The sequence below is a fragment of the Schistocerca piceifrons genome, chromosome X (genome assembly GCF_021461385.2).
Source record: "Schistocerca piceifrons isolate TAMUIC-IGC-003096 chromosome X, iqSchPice1.1, whole genome shotgun sequence".
Lineage (NCBI taxonomy): Eukaryota > Metazoa > Arthropoda > Insecta > Orthoptera > Acrididae > Schistocerca > Schistocerca piceifrons.
Genome location: NC_060149.1, coordinates 254,316,564 through 254,342,685, shown reverse-complemented (window position 1 = coordinate 254,342,685; position 26,122 = coordinate 254,316,564). Strand labels below are relative to the sequence as shown.

At 41.6% G+C, this 26,122-nt stretch overlaps 1 protein-coding gene across 1 annotated transcript in view; it reads right to left on the bottom strand.

The window, feature by feature from the left end:
• Positions 1 to 2,952, bottom strand: part of LOC124722012 — a 190,930-nt gene extending 187,978 nt beyond the window's left edge. The window contains exon 1 of the mRNA XM_047247189.1: positions 2,828 to 2,952. Coding sequence (XP_047103145.1) covers positions 2,828 to 2,903 — 76 coding nt within the window. The 5' untranslated portion in view covers positions 2,904 to 2,952. The remainder of the gene's footprint in view (positions 1 to 2,827) is intronic.
• Between the last annotated feature and the right edge of the window lie 23,170 nt (positions 2,953 to 26,122).

The following is a 26,122-nucleotide window of genomic DNA, read 5'->3' as shown; positions in this document are numbered from 1 at the left end:
CTGACTGCTATTTTTCATAGGAGTTACATCATGTGCGTAACATTTGAGCAGTTCCTTCCTTTGTGGAAGTACAGATCTTTCTGGAATATCGGCCGTAGTCATAACTATGGAGCCACTCGTGACGGGTCATTCGTCTTATCAAGTCAACCCCCTAACGCATGGTGAAAACGCCTATATCTATAGCCGTGTGCCCATTATGCACACTCGTCTCCTGGTTGGACATTTCCGACCCAGTCACTAACCGCTATTGAATTTCGGGTGAAGACGAACCTGCAAGGTGAAGCGCAAGAAAGACGCTGTCGCGTCAAGGATCCAAGGTGACGCCGGACACATCTGAGGTTCCGCAGTCGTTGCACAAAGATCCAAGAGCCACCACAGTCCAGAGAAGCAGGCTAATGCCTGTCGACCATGGCCAGCGCAGTTCTTTTCGGACTGTGGCACACCCCCACTGTATCGACTCACAACTAATACAGTTTCTTGTCAACTTTCGCAGTCAGACCGAATTATCTAAAGAACTAACAGCATGTACTAAACGAAGTACTCCAAAACTCTTTGCTAACGCACTACTGAACAAGATCTTTTGATGTATTCGAATCGCGGGACAATGGGGCTTATGACGGTGTGAACCTACAGTGCACGTGCGAGAATAGTTCAGGTAAAAACAGAAACAGGAAGAAATTGAGAATAAAACACTAATGCACACGGAAAAAGCTACTATTGTTTACTACCACTCAAAAGCTAGTAATAATTAAAAGAAACTAACTGTTTGTGCAAAAAAGTACTGTTGCTAATGTATTGCAATGCTTGTCAGACGTAACAATTAAAAACCAAGTGGAGACAACAGACGAAATAATACAGCATAGTAAACGAAATAGAATTTGCTTTATCGAGTGGTTATAGCAAACTACCGCCCAGAAAAGCCACGATATAAATGCTAAACCGCCTTAGTAGTTTCTCAGGAACAGTATTTTTCAACCTAAACGTGTCATGTTTATAAAAAGAAACATCTTACCAAGGTGATGTAGAGATTACAACTACAATTTCAAATACATATTTGAGTTTGTGATTCTAGTTATCTTCTGAATCTGAAATAGCAAAAACAATGAACGTCGTAACAAGAAACTCGCGAGATTAGAAGCTCAGCTGATACACTCACAACAATATTCCACACAACCAGTAAACAAAAAATGCTAAGCTTATGCAACCAACACCGCTGAGATGCAATGAACAAATCAAAAATTTCCCTACCACTCCCTTAAAAAAGAACACAAACTTTAAAACCGCGGGGATGTTTAGAACCAATAATTCATGGGTGATATGACTGCCGACATTAGAAAAATTACGCAACATGGCATCATGTACCATCCTTACACAATATATGTATATATAGTAACGTTGCAAATTAACTTGTTACTCGCTAAAGCAGAAAAAGAAGAAAATCAGTATAACAACTAACATTTAAAATTAAAGAAACACCAAATGACGGCTTTTTGCTGGAGAGTGATAAGCACTATGCAGTAGTAGCAACGCAGGCCAGTAGATAGGCATCAAAATTTAGAAGGTTATTAGAAGGATGCCAATCGTAGATACATTGTATTAAAAAGGACGACAAATTAACAATTTCAGCAACTACAAGAAAGTTTTACATTCCTAACGTTTACGAGCATATATACCGCAAGTTTTAATCAAAAAAACAGAACATAAAACGACCTTAGTAGATCATTTATCGACAATGGCGTGCACTATGGTGGTATCACTACCCACATTGAAAATGGCCACAATAGGTTCATACAAACCCTCTAAGAATACGATGCTTTCATTCTCAAATACTTTAATTTTGAAAATTACTGCGCTCTAGCAAAAAATAATGGCATTTCTTAACTCAATTAAACTAATTCAGATAGAGAGAAGATAGCACCATTAATGATACGGTTTCAAGCATGTCAGATTTATTTTGTCGTCTGTGATTTTTTCCACGTTTCGTTTTTGACAAACAATGAAATGTAGTCTTAGTAAACATCGTTTACTTCTTGCGATCATCGTACTTATGTGAATAGTAATAGCGTTGGATTATAAACAGAAGATGAAGTGGCAGCCCAGTCACACTCTCAGTTAAATACGGCAGTCTAACAACTGGAATTACGGGAATGTGATTGATCCATTAAGCGTTTCGTTCTAGGATAGTTCTTCTCATGACAACTGTTACGAAAGATTAGTTAAAAAAACTTCGGATAGAGTCCAATGACGAAACTCCAGCGATTACTGGAAGAGCGCCGTGCCCCAGAGTCACGTGTCTGCTGCGGCCATTGCCTTATTTCGCAGAGATCACGTGCCAAGTGGAGCTCTTTCTACCGCGCAGTCTCGTTTCCCTCAGAGTCGACCCACCGGAGAGCCAGCGGCTTGGCGGTTTGGTGAATCCAACCCTTCTTGTACGATAGTGACTATTTCACAGTCGGTACTGGTCACACGCATCAGAGTCTACGAGAATTTCCAGCAAGTTGCTGGATGAATATTCCCTGACCCGATCACCCATAAGGACTGTTTTAGCTTTTGCGAATGTGCGAAGTACGCAGCGAGCTGTTAACAGACTAAAAGTATAGCGCATTGGATTGCATCCAAAAAATATTCTGCATTGAAATCAACGCCAGCTATGATGGAAGAAAGTAAATGGCGGACCCGATAGGTATTTCTGTGCTATGTATAAAAGTATATCGGCTTCCGAAGTTAAGCTGCTCTGTCACTGTCAGTAATTCAACTCGTTAGTCAAAAAATTGTGTATTACAGAAATAAAATAGACGGCGAACTTTAGAATGTGCGTCGAACTTACCGTTAGCCATCATTTTGAGAACGGTGATGACAGATATAGCGTGCACCATGGTGGGTAGATAGTGTTTCCTTCTCATTTTGGGCGGTGTACTGCAGCGGGACTCATGCGTTCATGTTGGAACTGAGGCACGAACTGGCCGCTGGTCGCCCCGCCAGCCACACACCCTCGCCAGTCCGCCAGCGGCCTTGGCGCGCCGGAAGCGCTCTTTTGTGCGCCCGTTTCCTGGCGCAGGGGTCACTGTATGGAACGGCTAATTGTGTGCTGTGAAATCAAAACTGTTATCTCCGTTCTTGCAAGAATTCGAGTTTCAGCTGTGATCCCGTTTCCGTTCAGAGCAGCTTTGTCCGCCTAACTGGACCACACGGCGCCGCCGCTGCCTAAGCTTGCTCAACAGCGTTTTCTCTCATTGGACTTATCTGTTCAGCTGTTCGCACCGAGGAGTCCAAGGATCGATACAAGAGAGGTGGGGGGGGGGGGGGGGGATGAGTGAGGGGTGGAGGTGTGGCGCGGTCATGGCTTCTGTCACTGACGTTCGTTTTAGTTCCATATAATGTCACATCCTATCGTCCCCTCAATGTCTTCCAAATACATCTTCCTAGACCGTTCTCTTCCTTTCTTTCTCAGCACTTTCCCTTCAAGAGTCTTAATGCTGGAGGTGTTGTATCTGATGACGCATCTAATAAATTTTAAGTTTTTCTTTTCCATTTCCTTTAATGATATCTCTTCCTTGAATTCCCTTAAGATTTCCACGTTGGTTTTTCTATCCGTCCAGCTCGTTCAAAAATGGTTCAAATGGCTCTGAGCACTATGGGACTTGACTTCTGAGGTCATCAGTCCCCTTGAACTTAGAACTACTTAAACCTAACTAACCTAAGGACATCACACACATCCATGCCCGAGGCAGGATTCGAACCTGCGACCGTAGCGGTCGCGCGGTTCCAGACTGTAGCGCCTAGAACCGCTCGGCCACTCCGGCCGGCTCCAGCTCGTTCTTGTCATTTTCCGACAGATCCATATTTCAGCAGCTTCAAGTCGATTCGTTTTCCATTTACCCAGAGTCCAACGTCTACATCCATAGAGCAGTGTACTTCATACAGATGCTTTTGCAAAAGATTTTCTGACATCTACATGCGTATGTTTCCTAGTTAAAATGTTTCTCTTAGTCATAAATGCCTGTTTTGCAAATGCAATCCTTGTCTTCATGTCCATTAACTCTTCGAGTCCCAACAATATAAAAAAAATTTAAAAAAGTTTCACAAATTTGACCTTCATCATAGTAAGCAACAAATACAGGAAGAAATTGGCAAAAAAAATAAACATCAATTATTTTAAGGAGGTGGTTCCACTTTGAAATATAATTTTATGATTTTCACTAAATTAACCATTATTATCACAGTAAACAACGAATACAAGAAGAAACTGGCAAGAAGTAAACCATCAATTGTAGTATAGTTGTAGTTACACTTTGGAACGAATGGAAGCTACAGTTTTAACCACAGATGATTTCAGGAGAGGTATTTGAAAGCAATTTCGCATTTTTCCGAGACAAAATCCCATATATCGAAACTCCCATGAACTCGTAATGCCCAAAACAAATTACAGTCCTAAATAACAAACAAAAATGCGGCTAAATTTAAAAAATTATATCAAAAGTACATACTGCTTCAGTGGTTTCTCATGGAAACCACTCATACCGGCAGTAGTATAAACGCAAATTTACGTTGTAATAACTTCAGATATACTTACTTCCGCTGTCGATGTTTTCCTCAATATGATCACTATATAAAAAAACACGTCACAACCTCCAATCACACAGTACTATCTCCATACCGACTGTTGTTTTGAAAGCAGGAAGTGACTGTTACAGTACACTACATTCGCAGAAGTACCTCAGAGTACTACTAGATGTCTCTGTTTTGCAACAGAATTTGTAGTTTTATGCTAAAGGTACAGTTACTTCTAAAAAACAAAATTAAAATAAAAATAGTTTCAGGCAGTTGGCGCCAGCACATGAGTGTTCCAAAATGAAGTATGATATGGAAGTGCGTATAAAACAGCGATGTGTGATTGAATTCCTCACGGCTGAGGTGTATGGAGACGATACAACAGATGTGAGCAATGTGAGGCAATTGGTACGGCATTTTCAAGGTGGTGTAAAGGGTGTGCATAACAAGCCACAGCTCGGACGACCCTGCGCAGCTGTCACCCTCGCAATGAGGAGCATCTTGATCAACTCATCCGTGCTGATCGGAGGATAACGGTCAGAGAATTGTGTGCAAAGCTGAATATCGGCTGTAATGCCTTGGAAACAATGTTGGAACATCTTGGTTGTCGCAAAGTCTGTCTGAGATGGGTCCTTTGGATGCTTACAGAAGAACAAAAATTCATCGAATTGAAATTTGTCGGGGCCTGCTGGACTAATTTGAATCTGAAGGTGACAATTTTCTGAATGGCATCGTCACCGGAGACGAGACGTGGTGTCAACACAGCGAGCCGGAATCGAAAACATAGTCAATTGAATGGCGACATGCGAATTCTCCGTCAAAGAATAAATTCAAAACACAGCCGTATGCAGGCAAAGTGATGTGCACAGTCTTCTGGGATAGCCGGGGTGTGGTTCATTTGGATGTCCTGGAGTCTGGAGAAACTGTCAATTCAGGACGCTGCACTGTCTAAGATCTAAGGTCATTATCGGCACGAAAGACAGCCATCTGTAAGGTGTCAGGCAAATCCAACACCTTCCATGAAAACCCTGACATGATAAGCAAATCCAGTAGTAAGTCACATAGCTGGGGTGGTATGGAGACACGATATAGAACAAACAGACACCACGCAGAATGTTAGACATCGTAATCCAATTATGACCTCCATGGACACTGTATAACATAAAATCGAAGCGAATACCACGAAACAATGCAGGTTCTTTAAACAATTTTTCGTATTTCACAGTAGCAATGAAGGCTTTATAGTTCAGTCAAACGTTGTATATCTGCTTGTATAAAGTTAGCCGACAAATATATACCCAATGAACATCCCAACATGGCGCGATGAGGTTTACGTGTGAACCGTCGAAAAACCGTGGGCCGGGTAAACACGTAATACGCATAAGCCTTGAAATGAAATACTTACTCTTACTGTCCTGGTCCCAAAAAATGAAGTCAGCATTTAGTCTCGTCAAGTAACCTCCTCCACAGCGTTCTGTTCTTGGCATCTTCATCCCTTACACCAGGTATTTGAAGATCCTTGGCCACCTGGTCTCTCGAACTTATTTTCGGTCTGCCTATAGGTCTTCGTACATCGAATTTTTTCTCAGACACTTCTCTCAATCTTGATCCTTCCTCTCTCTCTTATAGATGCCCCTGGACCACCTCCTTGTCTTGGCTTCCACAGAAGTATTTGTTTCATTATATACGGTACCTCCCTTAGCGCCCTGTTCTCTCTTCTTCGCAATTGTCCTCCCTCACAAGTTGGTCCAAATATCTTCCACAGGATTTTACTTTCGAAAACTATTATCTTCCTTTGTTTGTACTTTTATCTATTATCCATTCTCCATATTTCTGCCCCATGTAGTAATACTGGTGTGATTATAGTTTTATTTATCCATATTTTGGTTCTTCTTCATAAAATTTTGATAGGTATTAATTGGTTGATGCTATGGATTCCGCTTTTATCCTCGTTTCTGTTTCTTGTTTCTCGTTGTTTCCGTTATTTATTACAATTCCCAGATATTTAAATTCTTTTGGTTCTTCGAACACGTGGTCATCAATCCGTATGGTTTACCGCCTTTTTGTCTTGTAATTTCTTTCTACTCTCGTAAGTGTTGTTTCCCCGTCACTCCCCTCTAATCCAGTTTCCTTTGCTTTTTGAAATAGCTTTCTTGCCAGTATTTTCAGGTAATCTAGATTTTCGGCGATTAATGTTACATCGTCTGCAAATGACAGTACATTCATTTTTATTCCTGTGATAGTTCACTCCTCTCCTTCACTTGTTCCATCCAGTGCTTCCTTTATTATTACAATGATAAGAGTGGTGATATTCCGTCTCCTTGCCTGACTCCTGTTTTTATGACAAAAGTCGTGGAATATTCTACATTATTCCAGATTTCTGACTTTTCTACCGCAAATTTCTCTGTTTGTACTATCGTAGGCTTACTTAGAACCAAAAGACAATATTGCCATTGTTTTGCTGTATTTCCAATATTTTGATATGGTTTCTTTCATTACAAATATCAGTGGTGGATCGATTCTTCATTCTTGTTTCTCATCTATTGTCTCTCTTAAATACGGTTCCGATCTTTTCTGGAAAATCTTGGAAACTCTTTGTAGGCTGTGCTAGTTAATGAGATGCCTCTACAATTTCTGAATTCTTGCTTATTACCTTTCCTATGGATTTGGACTATGACCGCTTCTTTCCACTCAGATGGCATTCTTTCTTCGTTTCAAATGTTGGTCACGATTTTGTGTACATGTTTCGCGATTGTATCACCTCCCTTCTTTAGTAGCTCAGCTGTTATTCCATCTTTCCCTGGAGTTTTGTTGTTTTTTAGTATTCTGCTTGCGTCTACTATCTCTTTCAATCTGGGCAGTACAACTAAGGGCTCTACTTTCTGATATTTACGTTGTTCCTCCGTTTTCGTAATTCCACCTTCGACGTTTAAAACCTCCTCAAAATATCCCTTCCAAATTTCCATAGCTTTTGTTCTTTCCAAAACTATATTATGTTTATCTTTAGTGCCATACATGTATGATGTGTATCTTTCTCTGAAAAACCTAATCGATCTGTAAAAATCTCTAGCATTCCTTCCAGTTTTATCGTCTTATGATTTTTTAACTAGAATTTCGATATGTTCTTTCTTTTTCTTTACGAGAATATTTTTGGTTTTCCTGTCAGCATTTTCATATGCCTCTTTGCTTTCATTCGAATCTTCCTGTAGGTGCTTTTCCTTTGCTACTCATCTTTCTTTCACTTTTTGCTCACATTTCTCCGAAAAAAATGGATTTTTTCTTCCTTCTGTTTCTTTTTCCACACACCTCTGCTGCTGCTGCTTCCACGTTTGTTTTCGTCGTTTCCCACTGGCATTCAATGTTGAGGTTATTTTCCACTATTAGAAACTCAAATCTGTTTCGAAGCTTAATGACGTACTCCGGTACCTTTCATTATCTTTCAGTTTGTCTGCGACAATATGCCATTCTTTTATGCTACTTCCTCCCCTTCGCTTTTCTATAGCTATTCGTTGCCGTACCGCTATTGTGACTAAGGAGCGGTCCGTGCCTACCTCGACACCTCTTATGGTTTTCACATTCATTAGACTGATTTTGTGCCTTTTGTCCACCAAGACGACCTATTTGGTAACCCAAGTTGCCTTGTAAATGTCTTTCCGAGGAAAGTATGTGCTCATTTATTCCCTTCCAAAAGGTCTCCCTTCCGACTTCAGTATTGGTATCTCCACCAATAAGTTTCATGTCAAATGTCATATCCTAGTTCATTACTACACCCCATCAAATATTTTATAGGAACTGTCTTTCTTTTCCTCCTCCGCTACCTTAGTTGGAGCATGTAGCGTAATTATTATTATATTTTTTGTGAATCTACTTATTAGCCTTAACTCAGTTATTCTGTCATCAAATGATTGAAAATAAATTACTGCGCCGCTATTTTTTAATAACCATGAAATCTACTCCATTTTGAAATTTCTCATCGTCCCATCCATGTAGTATAAAATGTGTTAGTCCGTTTCCAGTTTTCCTGTTACTAGGTATCTTGTTTCTTGTAGTGCAACTAAATCCATATCATCTCTCTCGAGTTGTTCTACCAAAATCTTAAGAGCCTCACGTGCTGCTAAAGTTCTAATGTTAATAAGTCCTTGTTCGTATGGTGTTTTCCATATGCCTTCTTTCCATTTTCATCTGAGGCATGTTCTTGACATTTTGTACCATGTTTCTTTTTATGGGTCCCGTTATTAGACCAGTGCCCAACCCCCAGTCTGGAGGAATAGTCCAGTAATTTTGTCACGGTGCATATTTTATTTCCTCACTGCACTCCGACACTGCTGGCGAAAGACCCGGCGAGACCCAGTTCCAATGGGGATGCACCCGATCGAGGTAACTGGCAAATCCCCACACGGGCTTGATATGAAATATTCGTATTAATTTTGTCACAGCATATTATGTGATTCCAGGGGATTTTCTGTACACTACACATTGATCTTGTCAAAACCCGTGATGACTAGGTACATGAGTAGGTATATTTTTCAAGCGTATTATCTTCGGATATGTGACCTTGCTTAAATTTGACACCGCGTCGCCAGCGATTAATACATGAAGCTGCTGCACGCGTCGTGTCTCAACATGTCTTACATGGTGGTTGGGTCTGGGGGTGGCGTGGGTGTGTCTTTGCTGTAGCTATGGTACACATAGGGGGTGTCCCAGGAGGAATGGTCAATATTCTGGGATATGACAGGAACGATCATTCGAAGAAATAAGTTTAGTAAATAAGGAATCTAAAATGCAAACGTTAAGAGGTATGAGCGCCTCATCTCCGATACTATGAAACAAGTCTATTCTATTTCAAGCTCTTTGCTTTCCATGTTTTGGGAGGAGGTAATATCGAGCAAAACAAGAAAAAATTGTCATGTAACACACGGGTTCTAAAATGCGTTCTTAAGTGCTATGAGCACTTGTTCAGTAGACTAGATGGCTTTCACAATAGCGAACATGAAAAATGTACACATAGCTCTTAAGGTATGCATTTTAGAGTCCATATTTACTAGATATTTTTGCTTCGAATGATCATTCCTGTCATGTCCCTGAATATTGAAGATTCCTTTTGGGACACCCTGTCTAGCCCATCAGTGCAAGCAAGAGTTCAAAACATCAAAACAAGTACCAGAAATCTTGTTATGTACCCTTAGTTGTGGGACTGGGCACTGGCGCTTTGGGATTCTCTACATATTCTGTGAAACGTTTCACTAGTTGTGGCAAACACCTACACTGAAGCGCCAAAGAAACTGGCATAGGCGTGCGTATTCAAATACAGAGATACGTAAACAGGCAGAATACGGCGCTACGGTCGGCAAAGCCCATATAACACAACAAGTGTCTCGCGCATTTGTCGGTTACTGCTGCTACAATGGAAGGTTATCAAGATTTAATTGAGTTTGAACAAGGTGTTCTATAGTCAGGGCACGAGCGATGGGACACAGCATCACCGAGGTAGCGATGAAGTGGGGATTTTCCCATACGACCATTTCACGAGTGTACAGTGAATATCAGGATACGGTAAAACATCATATCTCCGACATCGCCGGGGCCAGTAAAAGATCATGCAAGAACGGAACCAAAGACGACTGAAAAGAATCGTTCACCGTGACAGAACTGCAACCCTTCCGCAAATTGCTGCATATTTCAATGATGGGCAATCAACAAGTATCGGTGTGCTAACCATTCAACGAAACAACATCGATATGGGCTTACGGAGCCGAAGGCCCACTCGTGTACCCTTGATGACTGCATGACACAAAACTTTACGCCTCGCCTGGGCCCGTCAACATCGTCACTGGTCTGTTGATGACTGGAAACATGTTGCCTGGCCGGACGAGTCTTGTTTCAAATTCTATTGACCGGATGGACGTGTACGGCTATGGAGACAACCTCATGAATCTATGGACCCTGAATGCCAGCAGGGGACTGTTCAAGCTGGTGGAATCTCTAGAATGGTGTGGGTCGTGTGTAGCTGGAGTGATATGGGGCCACTGATAAGTCTAGATACGACTCTGATAGGTGACATGTACGTAAGCATCCTGTCTACTCACCTGCATCCATTCATGTCCATTGTGCATTCCAACGAATTTGGGTAATTCCATCAGCACAATGCGACATCCCACATGTCTATAATTGCTACAGAGTGGCTCCAGGAACACTCTTCTGAGTTTAAACACTTCCGTTGGCCGCCAACCTCCCCAGACATGAACATTATTGAGCACATCTGGGATGCCTTGCAACGCGCTGTTCAGAAGAGAGCTCCACGCCTCGTACTCTTACGGATATATGGACAACCCTGAAGGATTCATGGTGTCAGGTTCCTCCAGTACTACTTCAGACAATAGTTGAGTCGATGCCACGTCGTGTTCGGCACTTCTGCGTCCTCGTGTGGGCCCTACACGATATTAGGCAGGTGTACCAGTTCTTTGGCTCTTCAGTGTATATCTACGATGACGAACAGTGTGTCTAAGGCGTTCAGCCTGACCCAGTAGCCTCCAAACACGTCTCTGACGATTGTCTGGTTGAAGGCATATGCGACACTCATCGGTGAAGAGAACGTGATGTTGTTGGTCCCATCTGTACGGCTTCATGGCGTCGTGGTTGCAAAGATGGACCTCGCCATGGACGTCGAGAGTGAAGTTGCCCATCATGGAGCTTATTGTGCACAGTTTGAGTCGTAACACGACGTCCTGTAGTTGCACGAAAAGCATTATTCAACGTGGTGGAGTTGGTGTCAGGGTTCCTCCGAGCCATAATCCGTAGGTAGCGGACATCCACTGCAGTAGTAGCCCTTGGGCGGCCTGAGGGAGGCATGTCATCGACAGTTCCTGTCTCTCTGTTTCTCCTACATGTCCGAACAACATCGCCTTAGTTCACTCCGAGACGCCTGGACACTTCACTTGTTGAGAGCCTTTCCTGGCACAAAGTAACAATGCGGACGCGATCGAACTGCGGAATTGACCGTCTAGGCATAGTTGAACGACAGCCAACACAAGCCGTGTACCTCCTTCCTGGTGCAATGACTGGAACTGACCGGCTGTCGGACACCCTCCGTCTAACAGGCGCTGCGCATGCATGGTTGTTTACATCTTTGTGCGTGTTTAGTGACATCTCTGAACAGTCAAAGAGACTGTGCCTGTGATACAATATCCACAGTCAACGTCTATCTTCAAGAATTCTGGGAACCGAGGTGACGCAAAACTTTTGTTGATTTGTGTGTAAAATATAAACAGTCGAAACATGAAAACACACAGATCTAAGTTTACTCGTGTCGTAGACGGATATCGCAGTCGACTTCCCTTCCCATCTTACAGCAAAGACGATGAGTTTACAGAAATGGCATCCGGAAATAGAAATAAAAGAACTGTTAAATTAAGGATGGACTATTGTCTGTCTCTTGCGAACCATGAAAACGTGATAGTCATCAGCAAAGCGAAGCTGAAGGAAATGACACTAGAGTACTAACATCAGGTCACAAAGTCGATGTGCACTTATACAATGCTTTGTCACAACGTGCAAGTGATCGATTACTCCACATGATACTTTTCAGTTCTCGCAGGGTCTAGTAGTGATGCCAAACTTGAAGTACGTACTCATGGTTTCTAGCGAAAATTGCCTTTGGACTTCGTCAAATGCTACAGGTAGCAACGGTCTTTGTCTGTCAAAGGTTTTGGCTTTCTGGACGAGTTCAGTGTTCAGACGTCTCTGGGGCTTTCTGACTCCCGTCGTGATTCACGGCAAACTAGAGTAGTAATTATGGTGACTGCAGGCTATGTGGGATGACCGTGGTATCCAGAAGTTGACAACAATTCAGCGGTTATGATATATCAGTGTCAATAAAACGTGAACTGACAGTACCACTAACTAGTCTACATTTCTTCAGCAGGACAGAACATTTGAATCGATCAAGGCGGGATCAAATCATAGGTCAGATTTGCCGTATATCCCTACCTCATTTCAGAACCATGCTGTGATGGAACTTTAACAAAGTCAATAAGGTTGGTCACATCATGAGCCCTTGGTCCACAAGTTTTTTCTCTTAGAACGTATGTTTCTCGAGATATTACTGTGCAAAGATTAAGCCGGACGCTGTGGCCGAGCGCTTCTAGGCGCTTCAGTCCGGAACCGCACTGCTGCTACAGTCGCAGGTTCGAATCCTGCCTCGAGCATGGATGTGTGTGATGTCCGTAGGTTAGTTAGGTTTAAGTAGTTCTAAGTCTAGGGGACTGATGACCTCAGATGTTAAGTCCCTTAGTGCTTAGAGCCATTTGAATTATTTTTTTGTTGCAAAGATTAAAAGGAGACAAACATTATATGAGAGACTTTGTGACATGCTAACACAGTTCACGTATCTCCATACTTTGATTTCGTAATGAAATGGGAAGTATACAATAATTTCTTTCATAAATCTGAAACAGATACTTATGCATTGATTGGCTTATTAAATTGTCTGCGGTAAATGATGCATAGGGGATCACTGTAACTTGTCGATGACAAAGGGCGCCATATAATCAGCGTATTGGTGGGTTAAATGGAGAAGAATTATCGGATTCTAGTGTTGCTAATCATATCGGAAACTACATACTGAACAATGTGTAATTTTGCTGCTAGTTAAGATCTGCGAAGACTGGAGACGCAGCCGGCAGAGTTATTGTTAAAAGAACCACAGCTGTTTTCATCCTGAAGTAATTAGAGAAATCGGAGATATTCCAGATCTCGATATTCGCGTGGGGATTTGAATCCTATTCGTTCGTACTAAGGTGTCCATATAGGAAATCAAACGCAGTTTTCTCACATTTCTTAGATTCTCGTGCAGATCACATTCACGATGGTGTAATTCATGTTGTGGGTTGGCAGGAGAGCCAACACCGGGTACTAGAGGAAGCCGAAAGGCACGCGTTTTAGCTCACGCAGGCTGGCGTGAGGTCTGGAACAGGACAAGGAATTTAGACTTTAGAAAAACGGACGTAGCTGGTGGAATACTTAACTTTAATCCATTAATGATGAGCGTCGCTCTTGACGGTACATGACTCGGTATCAATAGTAACTGGTAATGGCGCCTTGCTAGGTCGTAGCAAATGACGTAGCTGAAGGCTATGCTAACTATCGTCTCGGCAAATGAGAGCGTATTTTATCAGTGAACCATCGATAGCAAAGTCGGTCGTCCAACTGGGGCGAGTGCTAGGAAGTCTCTCTAGACCTGCCGTGTGGCGGCGCTCGGTCTGCAATCACTGATAGTGGCAACACGCGGGTCTGACGTATACTAACGGACCGCGGCCGATTTAAAGGCTACCACCTAGCAAGTGTGGTGTCTGGCGGTGACACCACAATTCATGATAATAAATACACCAGCTCTTCGACTATATATTTCCAGTGGTTTTGCTGAAATACTGAGGGAGAGTACAGAAGTCATCCTTCGTTCATAACTAGACCTCGTTGTAGTCTCGAAATGTGTCACAGCTGAGCTGCAGACTCCTAGTAACCTTCAATAAATTCGTCGTGCCCGCTAATTGAAGGATTAAATAGCGAAACCACACCAGGTCGTTTGCTAGAGCTTAAATTATTTTTAAGATTATATAGCGATAAACTTTTATTGTTAATTGCAGTCACTGTTCTGTCATATGAAAAGGCTGCAGACTTTTCACTCACAATATGTTTGCTCAGGAAATAGTGGGTGTCAATGGACAAAAGTGTTTCTAACGTCAAAATCAAGCTTGCTTGGCTCTGTCATGAAAGCTCTACAGCATTGCTTTGCGGGTTTGCCTACCGGGCATGTAATCAACGTCCCACAGATTTCCGTAGTGCTCATCCCATCTCGTAAAAATAGAACGGACCACTTCAACGCTTCTGGTATTTTTGACAGTCCTCTATCTTTCCGGTCGGAAATCAGAAAACTAGATTTTGCCTGAGTATACAAAAGTCCATCGTGGAAAGGTTTTTCGTTCACACAATGTCCAAACCTGCGAACGCTTTGTTAGGGAGTGAGAACATTCATCTTGCAATAACACTAGTCATTTACGAAACAATATATTCTTAATTCTGTGTAGTCAGTTGAAACTGACCAAGACTCTACCCCATTATAGCAGGCTGTAGTAGCGGCTCTAAAAATGGTTCAAATGGCTCTGAGCACTATGGGACTTAACATCTGAGGTCATCAGTCCCCTAGAACTTAGAACTAATTAAACTACTTAACTAACCTAAGGACATCACACACATCCATGCCCGAGGCAGGATTCGAACCTGCGACCGTAGCGGTCGCGCAGCTCCAGACTCAAGCGCCTAGAACCGCTGGACCACACCGGCCGGCTTAGCGGCTCTACCTGCAAATAAAAGATAGAAAGGAAACAAAATGATACTTAGCTTAGTCCGTTTGTAATGCTTGTGTGTGCACTCATATGCAGAAACTTTGTGAGCACCAACCACTGGGCACAAGGAAATACAGTAAGCATGATATCCTCTGATACAAAAATCGCGAAAATAATGTGAAGACTGGTAGAGCCCGAGGGATATATTCTGTTGAATGATCCACGAAACTTTATTCCTTGCCTCACTTTGGTAGGCCTGCCATTCGTTCGGGAAGTGAGAGTGGTAATGATTTAGTCTGAGTGCCTGTGAATGCGTATTGAGAACACTGTAGTGTTTGTGTTGTTGATGACGATGAGAGAGAAAAGGAGAGGGAATCTCAATATCAACACGTAGATTACTCCTCTCGATTGGTGTGAAGAGGACAACAGATGAACCGAGCGAGGTGGCGCAGTGGTTAGACACTGGACTCGCATTCGGGAGGACGACGGTTCAATCCCGCGTCCGGCCATCCTGATTTAGGTTTTCCGTGATTTCCCTAAATCAGTCCAGGCAAATGCCGGGATGGTTCCTCTGAAATGGCACGGCCGACTTCCTTCCCCATCCTTCCCTAATCCGATGAGACCGATGACCACGCAGTCTGGTCTCCTTCCCCAAACCAACCAACCAGGACAACAGATGTTAATTTGAACGTCCAACGGACGGATCATTACCAGCCATGCAACATGCCTTTGCTGACATCTGGGTACCTGTGGTGCTGGTGTTTATCCTCGAGCATTAGTTAGCTGGCATGGTGAGGAGAGATAGTAGCATCAAGTTCCCATATCTTGCGTAAAATTCTATCTCATAGGTGGCTTTGGTGCCATTCGAGACGAGATGTTTGTGTACCTGAGCCAGTTCTCTCTCTCTCCCTCAATCGTTATGAACACAGAAACAAAAGTATATTCTAAATCGATTTAACACAGTCCCCTACCTGGAAGTGTTGCACTTACGAGGTAGCAGTCAGAATAAGTAATGGTTTAAAATGGTACAAATGGCTCTGAGCACTATGGGACTTAACATCGGAGGTCATCAGTCCCCTAGATCTTAGAACTACTAGAACTACTTGAACCTAACGAACCTAAGGACATCCCACAAATCCATGACCGAGGCAGGATTCGAACGTGCGACCGTAGCAGTCGCGCGGTTCGGGACTGAAGCGCCTAGAACCGCTCGGCCACCACTGCCGGCCTTAGTAATGGGAAGATACAGAATGTGTACGAATAAACATTCGATTTGCTACAGCATTCCATAATGTTATTGTTGTATTGTCGCCAATAGGAAAGTTGCAAAATTTATCGCTAATCACAACTGTGCCGAGATATGATATCTATTACGACTAAGTCTGTCTATACACTTTGCAATCGAACATACAGTGCATGATGGAGGGTATCTACTGCCACCGCCAGTCATTCTATTTTCTGTTCCACTCGCAAATGGAACAAGGGAAAAACGACTGCTTCAATGCTTCCGTACGAGCCCTATTTTTTCCTATTTGCCATTCGAAGTTTTTGCGCAAGATGTATGTTTGTAGCTGTAGGATCGTTCTGCAGTCTGTCGCAAATGCCGGATTTTTGGACTTTCTCAATAGTGTTTCGCGGGAAGGACGTCTTCTTCCCTACTGCGATTCCCGTTTGAGTACATGGAACATTGCCATAATGCTCGCGTACTGATCGAACTTACCGGCAAAGAACTTAGCAGCACGTTTATGAGTTTGCTTCGGTGTCTTCCTTTTATCGGACCGGGTGGGGGTACCAAACACTAGAACAGTACTCAAAATTGGTCGCAGAAGTATTTTGGCGCGTTCTTCCTGAGAGATGAGCTTTACTTTTGTAGAACCCTCTCAATAACCGAAGTCAACCATTTGCCTTACCTACAACCGAGATTACGAGCTCGATCCATTTCATGTTGCTTTGCAGCTTTACACCTAGATATTGAACAGACGTACTAGTGTCGGCAGCACACGGCTAATAATGTATTAACACGTCACAGGATTGTTTTCCCTATTCATTTGGATTAACTTACATTTCTCCACATTTAGAGCAAGCTGCCATTTATCACTCGAAATAGAGATCCTATGTATACCATCCTGTTTCCTACTACAGCCGCCCAACGACGACACAGTTTAGAACAAGAGCGGTCCAAAAATGGTTCAAATGGCTCTAAGCACTATGGGAGTTAACATCTGAGGTCATCAGTCCCCTAGACTTAGAACTACTTAAACCTAACTAACCTAAGGACATCGCACACATCCATGCCCGAGGCAGGATTCGAACCTGCGACCGTAGCAACAGCGCGGTTCCGAACTGAACAAGAGCGGTTCTATCATATTTCCCTGGGGAATTCCTGCCGATACCCTACCATCCGATGAACACTCGCCAACCAGAAGAACGTACTGGGTTCAAGTACTTATAAAAGTCTTTGAACTATTAACATATATGAGAACCTATTTCGTATGATCGGTCCTTTTTTTAACAGTCTGCAGTGTGGTGCTGTGAAAAACACTTTCAAAAAGTCTAGGAATATGAAATATGTCTGTTGCCACGCACCCGCGGTTCGCAGGATATCGCGAGGATATCGAGAGAGAAGAAACAGAATTGAGTTTCGGACCTAACTAAGGTACGAGCATATGGGATTGGTTCCCAAGTATGTGAGTAGCTCGAAGACTTCTTAAGTAATAGAACCCGGTACGTTGTCCTCGATGGTGAGTGTCCATCGGAGGTGAGGGTATCATCTGGAGTGCCCCAGGGAAGTGTGGTAGTCCGTTGTTGTTTTCTCTCTACATAAATGATCTTTTGGATAGGGTGGATAGCAATGTGCGGCTGTTTGCTGATGATGCTGTGGTGTACGAAAAGGTGTCGTCATTGAGTGACTGTAGGAGGATACAAGATGACTTGGACAGGTTTTGTGATTGGTGTAAAGAATGGCAGCTCACTCTAAATATAGACAAATGTAAATTAATGCAGATGAATAGGAAAAAGAATCCCGTAATGTTTCAATACCCCATTATTAGTGTAGCGCTTGACACAGTCACGTCGATTAAATATTTGGGCGTAACATTGCAGAGTGATATGAAGTGGGACAAGCATGTAATGGCAGTTGTGGGGAAGGCGGATAGTCGTCTTCGGTTCATTGGTAGAATTTTGGGAAGATGTGGTTCATCAGTAAAGGAGATCGCTTATAAAACACTAATACGACCTATTCTTGAGTACTGCTCGAGCGTTTGGGATCCCTATCAGGTCGTATTGAGGGAGGACATAGAAGCAATTCAGAGGCGGGCTGCTAGATTTGTTACTGGTAGGTTTGATCATCACGCGAGTGTTACGGAAATGCTTCAGGAACTCGGGTGGGAGTCTCTAGAGGAAAGGAGGCGTTCTTTTCGTGAATCGCTACTGAGAAAATTTAGAGAACCAGCATTTGAGGCTGACTGCAGTACAATTTTACTGCCGCCAACTTACATTTCGCGGAAAGACCACAAAGAAAAGATAAGAGAGATTAGGGCTCTTACAGAGGCATATAGGCAGTCATTTTTCCTTCGTTCTGTTTGGGAATGGAACAGGGAGAGAAGATGCTAGTTGTGGTACGAGGTAGCCTCCGCCACGCACCGTATGGTGGATTGCGGAGTATGTATGTAGATGTAGGCGAGCGATGCTTTGTAAATTCACATTAATTTGTGGATAGAAGTTTTCTGTCCCAAGGAAATTGATTATTTCGAAATATGCACACGAATTTTGTAGCGAATCAACATTAATGACATTAGTCTGTAATTATTATATACGGGAGTCATCTGCGCTTGTTTTTCGGTCGCTTAGAATTTCCCGCTGGGCGAGAGATTCGCGCTAGACGCAATCTAAGTTAGGGGTCAATGCCGAAGAGTACTCTCAGTAAAATTGACATGGGGTTACATCTGCATCTGGCGACTTATTTATTTCCATTTCATTCAACTGCGTTTCAACGCCTATGATGCCTATCTGTATGGCCTCCATACGGAAGTTTGTGCATTGATCGAACGACCCTTCTGCGTTAATGATTTTTTAAACGGAAATTTAAAATTTGATATTTCCTTTTTTCTACTGAAGTAATGAGCACTGTAATGCAAGAATGAGATAGTGGATGTATGGGGCGCTCACAGTGCGAGCGGCTCCCCTGTGTGGGAGCGGAAGCGCAGCTCTTCCGGAGTCACGCCTCGCCACCGCCAGAGCCCAGCCCCCACAACGCACCAGCGCCACGTGTTTCGGCCGCCGGACACGATTTGACGCCATATACGTAATTAGTAGAGCTGCATCACACAATGGTCGCACTAAAAGCATTCATTTAATCATTTGTGACATCATTATTTTTATTACTATTATTAGGAAGCTTCACAAACTATGAAAACTCTTCGCTGCCGACGATGCATTGTTTAACTAAGCAGTTCTATATTGGCATTTATTTTTCCAATTCATCTCATGTAAGATTTTCATATCTTCTCTGATGTCGAAGTAGCGTAGTCTTGATCTTCTAAGAGGTACCCTTCATCGAGGGTGCTCTGTAATTGCTTGATGGACTCACCTTTCCTCTGGAGTTCCGAAATGGATGTCATAATTCACTCCCTTACTTATATGTCCATATATCACGAAGCACAATTATTACGTTGTAATAACAATCTCATGGTTTAAACAATGCTATAATATATGTTAAGAATAAGTGCATTGTATTTACCGATGAATGACACTTATCTTTCGAAGCTGGTCCTAGGGTCAGAGCTGCTTCCTTTGTAGCTGTATAATCTATTGAAAAGATTTTATCCAGGATCGTTTAAATAACAAGTCACTACATCATTATGTCCGCCTCTGGAGGCTGAGTGGTCAGCGCGACGGAATTTCATGCCTAACGGCCCGGGTTCGATTCCCGACTGGGTCGGAGATTTTCTCCGCTCAGGGACTGGGTATTGTGTTGTCCTTATCATCATCATTTCATCCCCATCGACACGAAAGTCGCCGAAGTGGCGTCAACTCGAAAGACTTGCACCAGACGAACGGTCAACTGGAAGGGAGGTCCTAGCCACACGGTATTTCCATTTTACTAGAACATTATGTTACTTTTAACAATTTTCTTCTTTTATTTGCATGTTCTTGAAACACAGTTTACCATTACACACTTGACACTTTTTAAGCATACATTGTGCAACTCGCTTGAGCCATGCAAAGAATATAATGGATCAGAGGGCAATAGGTAGCAAGCTCAATAGACGCTAAACCTACCCTTTCGCTATCTGACCCAACTCTGACGCTATGTGAAGCAACTCCGACGCACGTGGTGCAAAAAATACATTATATATTACGAGTCCAGCACCTAGTACCCTTTAGAACAGGATATAACCTGTAATTTTTCCTCCTATCTTTTCTACGTAATTCTGTAGCTCTCAATTCGTTCGAGCAATCAATCATTCATGATAGGAAATACAGTCATAGCTCAGTCACTCAAAATGATTCTGAAAATTTTACTTGTTAGAATGAAATCAGGCGATGATTCTTCTTCTCTGCAGGCTCGTGCTTTGCGGCAGTCTGCTAATCTGTACAAATAAAATGCCTCGTAATTTTGGGAGCGTTGTATAATCAGTCGGGAAACCTCATATCAAGCGGATATTTGGCTTTGATGAAGTTTAACCTTCCGAAGAAGTAATGGAGCTCTTGGATTATTAAATGCAGGTTCGTATCCAGTCTCTCGGAAGTTCCCTTCTGTTTAACAACTACGCAATATATCGATAAATATCATTAATTCTCATATTTCCAATACACACCTTTTATATGAAGGAGCAATCTATATATATTTCCTCTTAATCGTACAGTTCGTATCAGTTATCTTCTGTGATAAATCTCAATAATCAGATTACAGTTCTTACAAACCAAGCTCAGGCTAATCGGCACGAAGACAATCTCGGAAGCTCCCTTTCTTTTTTTCTAACAACCACCAGAGAGAGTACTACAAAGAATACTTATGCGCTCATGGCATAGCTATTGTATGAGCTACTTTTCGCATGGGTTCTGCGAGTATGAAGATAGAAAATTAGTAAACGTCATTCAAGGGTAGAATTGTATCTGAATAATTCATCGAATATAAAGAGATATTACAATTGCCCCTCGCAGCGAGCAAAGTTAATGATAATACACTTTGCAAGCTAACAGAAAAAATTTGTTGGGTTGTTTATTCAAAAGATGAATATTTTGAATTAGTAGAATTTTACTATAGAGAGTATGGGTAACATGTTAAGACAATAAGTTACGAGAATACCTAAGCTGTAGCTTTTACATGTACCGGGGTATACCCGCATCCCGAGTACATAACCAGGGAAGATGTAGGTTGGTGTAATTACGAAAAAGGTCTACCCATTTGGGAACTGGCCTTCACAGGGAAACCCTGGAAAACCCGGAAGAATAGACCCCAGCTCAGGTATTAAAGAAGATAGGAAAGCCTAAATCCAGTAATTTTGAAATATATAGAAGCTCTATAGATTAGATCGAAGGAAAAGTGCCTCATAGCCAAAAAAAAATTTACAATATTGCTCAAAAAAAAAATTTTCAAAATTCTTCTTTCGACGATGTAGCCGGCGATCTCGTTGTGAAGTCGATGGAACAGGAACACTGGGTACGGACACCGGGTAGGCGACGTACAGCGTTTGGTGGACGCGGCACGGAGGACAGGCGATGGCTTATGGTACAGGATAGAAGCTGGTAACGTGCCGTAGAAACAGGAAGATGATCTCAGGAACAGATGGTCAGGGACGTGAACATGAAACAGGTTTAAAGTGGAATAAGAAAAGGTTCTGACTGAATAAATCCCTGGAAGAGAGTGGATTAAGGCAACGAAGTTCATATTTCATCGTTGAACTCAAAATTGGAGTGGATTCTTATATTCTTCCATCTGTACTAGACTGGAACATCCATCAGTCCTGACAATCGCGAATTTTTTTTTTGTAGTCCTCAATACCAAAGTTGTTTTGCATTACAACTGCTGATTGTCCAAAACATTGCCAAATAGACTGTGGGCATTTAAATTTTGTTGTAGCTCATATCGAATGTATTCCTCTCAAAAAAATTTTTAATCAAATCTTCGTTTTGTTATAGTGCAGGTGGAAGTAGAGCATTGAATCTGTCCGAGGTTTGCTTTCAATTACGAAATTATGGATAAAATTTAAGTTTACACCTGATGAAAAATTTTAAACATAGGCATATGACACTGACTCCACAAAAGGAATAATTTGAAAATTTTTCATTATTCTTATAATTAATTGCTTTATAGATCCACTTGCAAATAAATATCATTAATGATGACGTATGTTCATTTAACAAATCAACCAATTGCAGAATCTTCTTCATCCTCTCATGAACATTTATGGAAATATATTTCAGCAATTATGTCCATAATATGAAACACACAAACTGCTATTCTTAAAATGTTAGTTAAAATTCTTAAATTAATTCTCCTGGTAAAGAAGGCATAATAAAAAAATCTAAAAATTATAATAATTTTCTCTCGCGCAACCAGAGAGTTTCTTCAATTGTTTGCAACAGTGACATTATCGACTGTTGCTTCATTCCACAGTTCATTTGTTTTCTTGCGCGAACAGCGCACATCATACACACAGCGTATTTACCTACATATCCCACACTGTTCAAGTTTCACACGCAATTCTCACATAAGTGCCGTGTCTTGAGGAAATGTAGATGCACTTTCATTGTATATCACTGTGGCTTCTGCTCATAGTCCACACTTACAAACACTAGTAATTAACAAATTCTTCTACCTATCTTAAAAATTTTGTGCTAAACTATCACAGGAGTAATCTCACTGTCTCTTAACCTATCACAGGAGTAATCTCACTGTCTCTTAACCTATCACAGGAGTAATATCACTGTATCTTACCCTCTAGACAACGTAAACATCTTGATATTTATATACACATTCGACTCATAGTCAAATTCCACTCTAAATTCTTCTCCATATTTGGTATCACAGATCTACGGTCCTTCAAAAAATTTCTTAATATCATTATGCAGGAATAATCCCTTTATTCTTTTCGATTCGGGATATGCCAACAAGTATGATCCAGGATTTGGTATATTTACAATAACATATATCCGGTATAAATAAGATTCCATTTCTTTATGTTCATCAGTTTCGAGGAATGGATGTGTCGCCTCAATAAAACCTTTTCTCCATATTATTTTATTAATCTCTCTCGCATCCAGAACTAATCTTACGTTGCCTCCAGGTTTTGGAACGACTAAGAGCGGAGAACAATATGGACTAGTTGATGGCTCAATCAAGTTCCATTCTAACATTCTATTTATCTCCCTATGAACAGATTGTTTTAAACGCCAGGGGATCGGATAGTGCGTGTAACAGTAAGTCTGATGAGGCTTCGCTTGTAGGTGACAAATATACCCTTTAATAATTCCTGGTTTCTCATCAAAAATCTCTTCATATGCCTCTAACAAATAATGAAGCTGCTGCCTTTGTTCTCCAGTAAGCTGATTTGATTCACTAGCTTTTATCATTGTTGTTTGGTTAAAGTCCTCCTGTTGTATCAAATCCCTTGAGAGCTCCTTCCAACGACCGTTTGTAGTGTCAATTAATTGAATTATGGCACCGCGACAATATTTCTCATGCACCGTTTCCTTTCTATTTAAATCCAGTGCTATCTCTTCTCCATTTAATCTAAATTTAACTATTCCTCCCAAAAAATCAATCTGACACTCGTACTCCTGCATACTCCCAATACCAAGAACACAGTCCACTAATAACTTCTCCACTACAAGGAACGTGCATTTTATTGCTACATTTCCCATTTTCATCTCTAATTGTGTTTGTATTTTGACATTGGGAGAGGGTGCTCCAACAGCTTCGATGATTTTGCAGTTCGGTACTGGCAAAATTGGTACCTTCTTCTTCCTAATAATTCTCCGAAAAAGAGCGCCTGAGATGACATTGGCGGAAGCGGCGGTGTCTAATATCACATTCGTTGGAACTTCCTCTATTTCAACAAATACTTCCGATACCGGAACACTCGATCTGTCATTATGACACGTTATTAAATCCTTTGTTAACTCTTCAGTCAACTGCTCACCATCATTATATCTTAACAATTGTAATTTTACTGTTTCGCCCCTAACAGATCCCCTGACCGCTCCTCCGGGGCACGATGCGGTCACGTTTAGTTTGACTGACTGTTGGTCCGATTGGTATTTGTCTCTTCAGCTACTTCAGTGATTATCGGTTGTTGTGGTGAATTCTGACTATATTGCCTTGCTTGATTTGTGTAATTATTGTTGTTGTTCTGCTGGTGTTGGTAGAACTGTCCTGTGTTGCCATACATTGGATCATATCGATTAAAATTCCTACTGTTCCTAAAATAGCCCCTCGCTGCACCATTACTAAAGTTTCCATTATGGTAATAATTATTGTTTGCATTTTGTCCATTGCTAAGTCTCCTCGGAGAGTGTAGTTGGTTATGGTTATTGTTACTGCTACCATTACTGCCATTCCCACTCGAGTTGCAGCTCGGATTCGCTTCTATTACTCTTTTTTGATACGACATTTCTCTTGCCCTTTTATTGTCCTCCTCAATTATATCAATATGATCAAGCGTTGTCATAAATGAGTCTATATCCTTATCATTTATATATAACACCTGATTTCTTATACTGGTGGGTAGTCTGGACTTGAGTATTCTAAGTATATCCGGCAAAGGAATCGATACATCCCAATACAAAGATTTATTAATGTATTTCTCAAAATATCTCTTTAGAGATCCTCTAGAAAACGAGAAAGGCTCAGGATATAATACTTCCTGCCTAAGTCTTTCTTGTATTCCAGCAGACCAATATTTTGCTAGAAAAGCCTGCTCAAATTCTTTGTAACATTTACAAGAAGATGTTTGTTCGGATGCCCACAATGCTCCTGTTCCTTGTATATATCCAGATACAAAACTAATCTTTTGCCATTCTGTCCAAGATCGTGGAAATAGACCTCTGAAACTTCGAATAAAGACTACAGGATGAACATTCCTTTTGTCAGGGTTAAAGATTTGAAATTGTCTCTGTTTAATCATCTTCTCCTCAACGCTACTACGATTCCAAAAATCATCCTGTTCGTACTTTTCCCTGTGGCTATCCGTTATATCGAATCTAACTTGTGACGTTCCAGTTCTGTCTACATCGGATCTTGACGTGGACGGAATGTCACGCGCAGATTGAGAATGTTGTTTCCTACTTCTCGGTGTTTCTAAATCCTCCTGCGAGAGATTTAGTGATCTTTCGATATTTTCTTTCCAACGCGAGAAATCTTCGCCAAGTTGTTCTCGAACTTCCTTTAACCCTTTGTTAAAAAAATTATCCTCGGAACTCTCTGAAATTGACTGTAAAGCTACTTTCACAGTTTCTTCTATGGTTTCCGAAGGAAAATTTTGCCGCTCTAATGTCATTTCTGAAAACTTTCCCGCAAGTACATTCATTCTATGTTCCACTGTCGTCTGTTTTTCCTTCACTTCGTCAAATTGCTTCTTTAGATTATCTTGGGATTCTATAATTTCTGGTATCATAGCTACGGAACACTGTATGTCCTCTTGAGCTTGTATTACTTGAGGAAACAGTTCTACTTGTTTTTGTATCGTGTCAATTTTGACGGATACATATTCGGTTAGCTCCGCTTTTAATTTACTATTGTTTTCGTGGCATTGTTGGCGGACCTGCTCAATTTGAGCAATAAGATTCTGTTCGGTCCTTTCTGCCTGTTCTTTTATTTCCTGTGTCCGGGTATTTAATCTCTGATCTAATTCGGTAATGGTTGCTCTTAACTGATTTTGTAATTCTGTTTGATTTTCGGCTAATTGATTTTGGAGTTCATTTTGTATCACGGATAAGTCTCGTTTTACCTCCGCTTGGCCTTCGGCTAATAGAGACAACTGTTGCATAATAACAACTAATGTGTCAACAACAGTCTGATCAGCTGTTGTATGAATGTTTTCTGAACCAGCGGGATTATTTATATTGCTACCGCTAGCCACAACAGTCTCAGAATTGCTATCCGTGGCCTCTGCTCCTGGCAAACAGCTGAAGGCTGTTGCACTTCTCGTTGTTGATTCAATGACATTTTAAATGCCGCTCTAGTCAATACCATTAAATAACTGTCAATATCAGGTTCCAGTCACTAA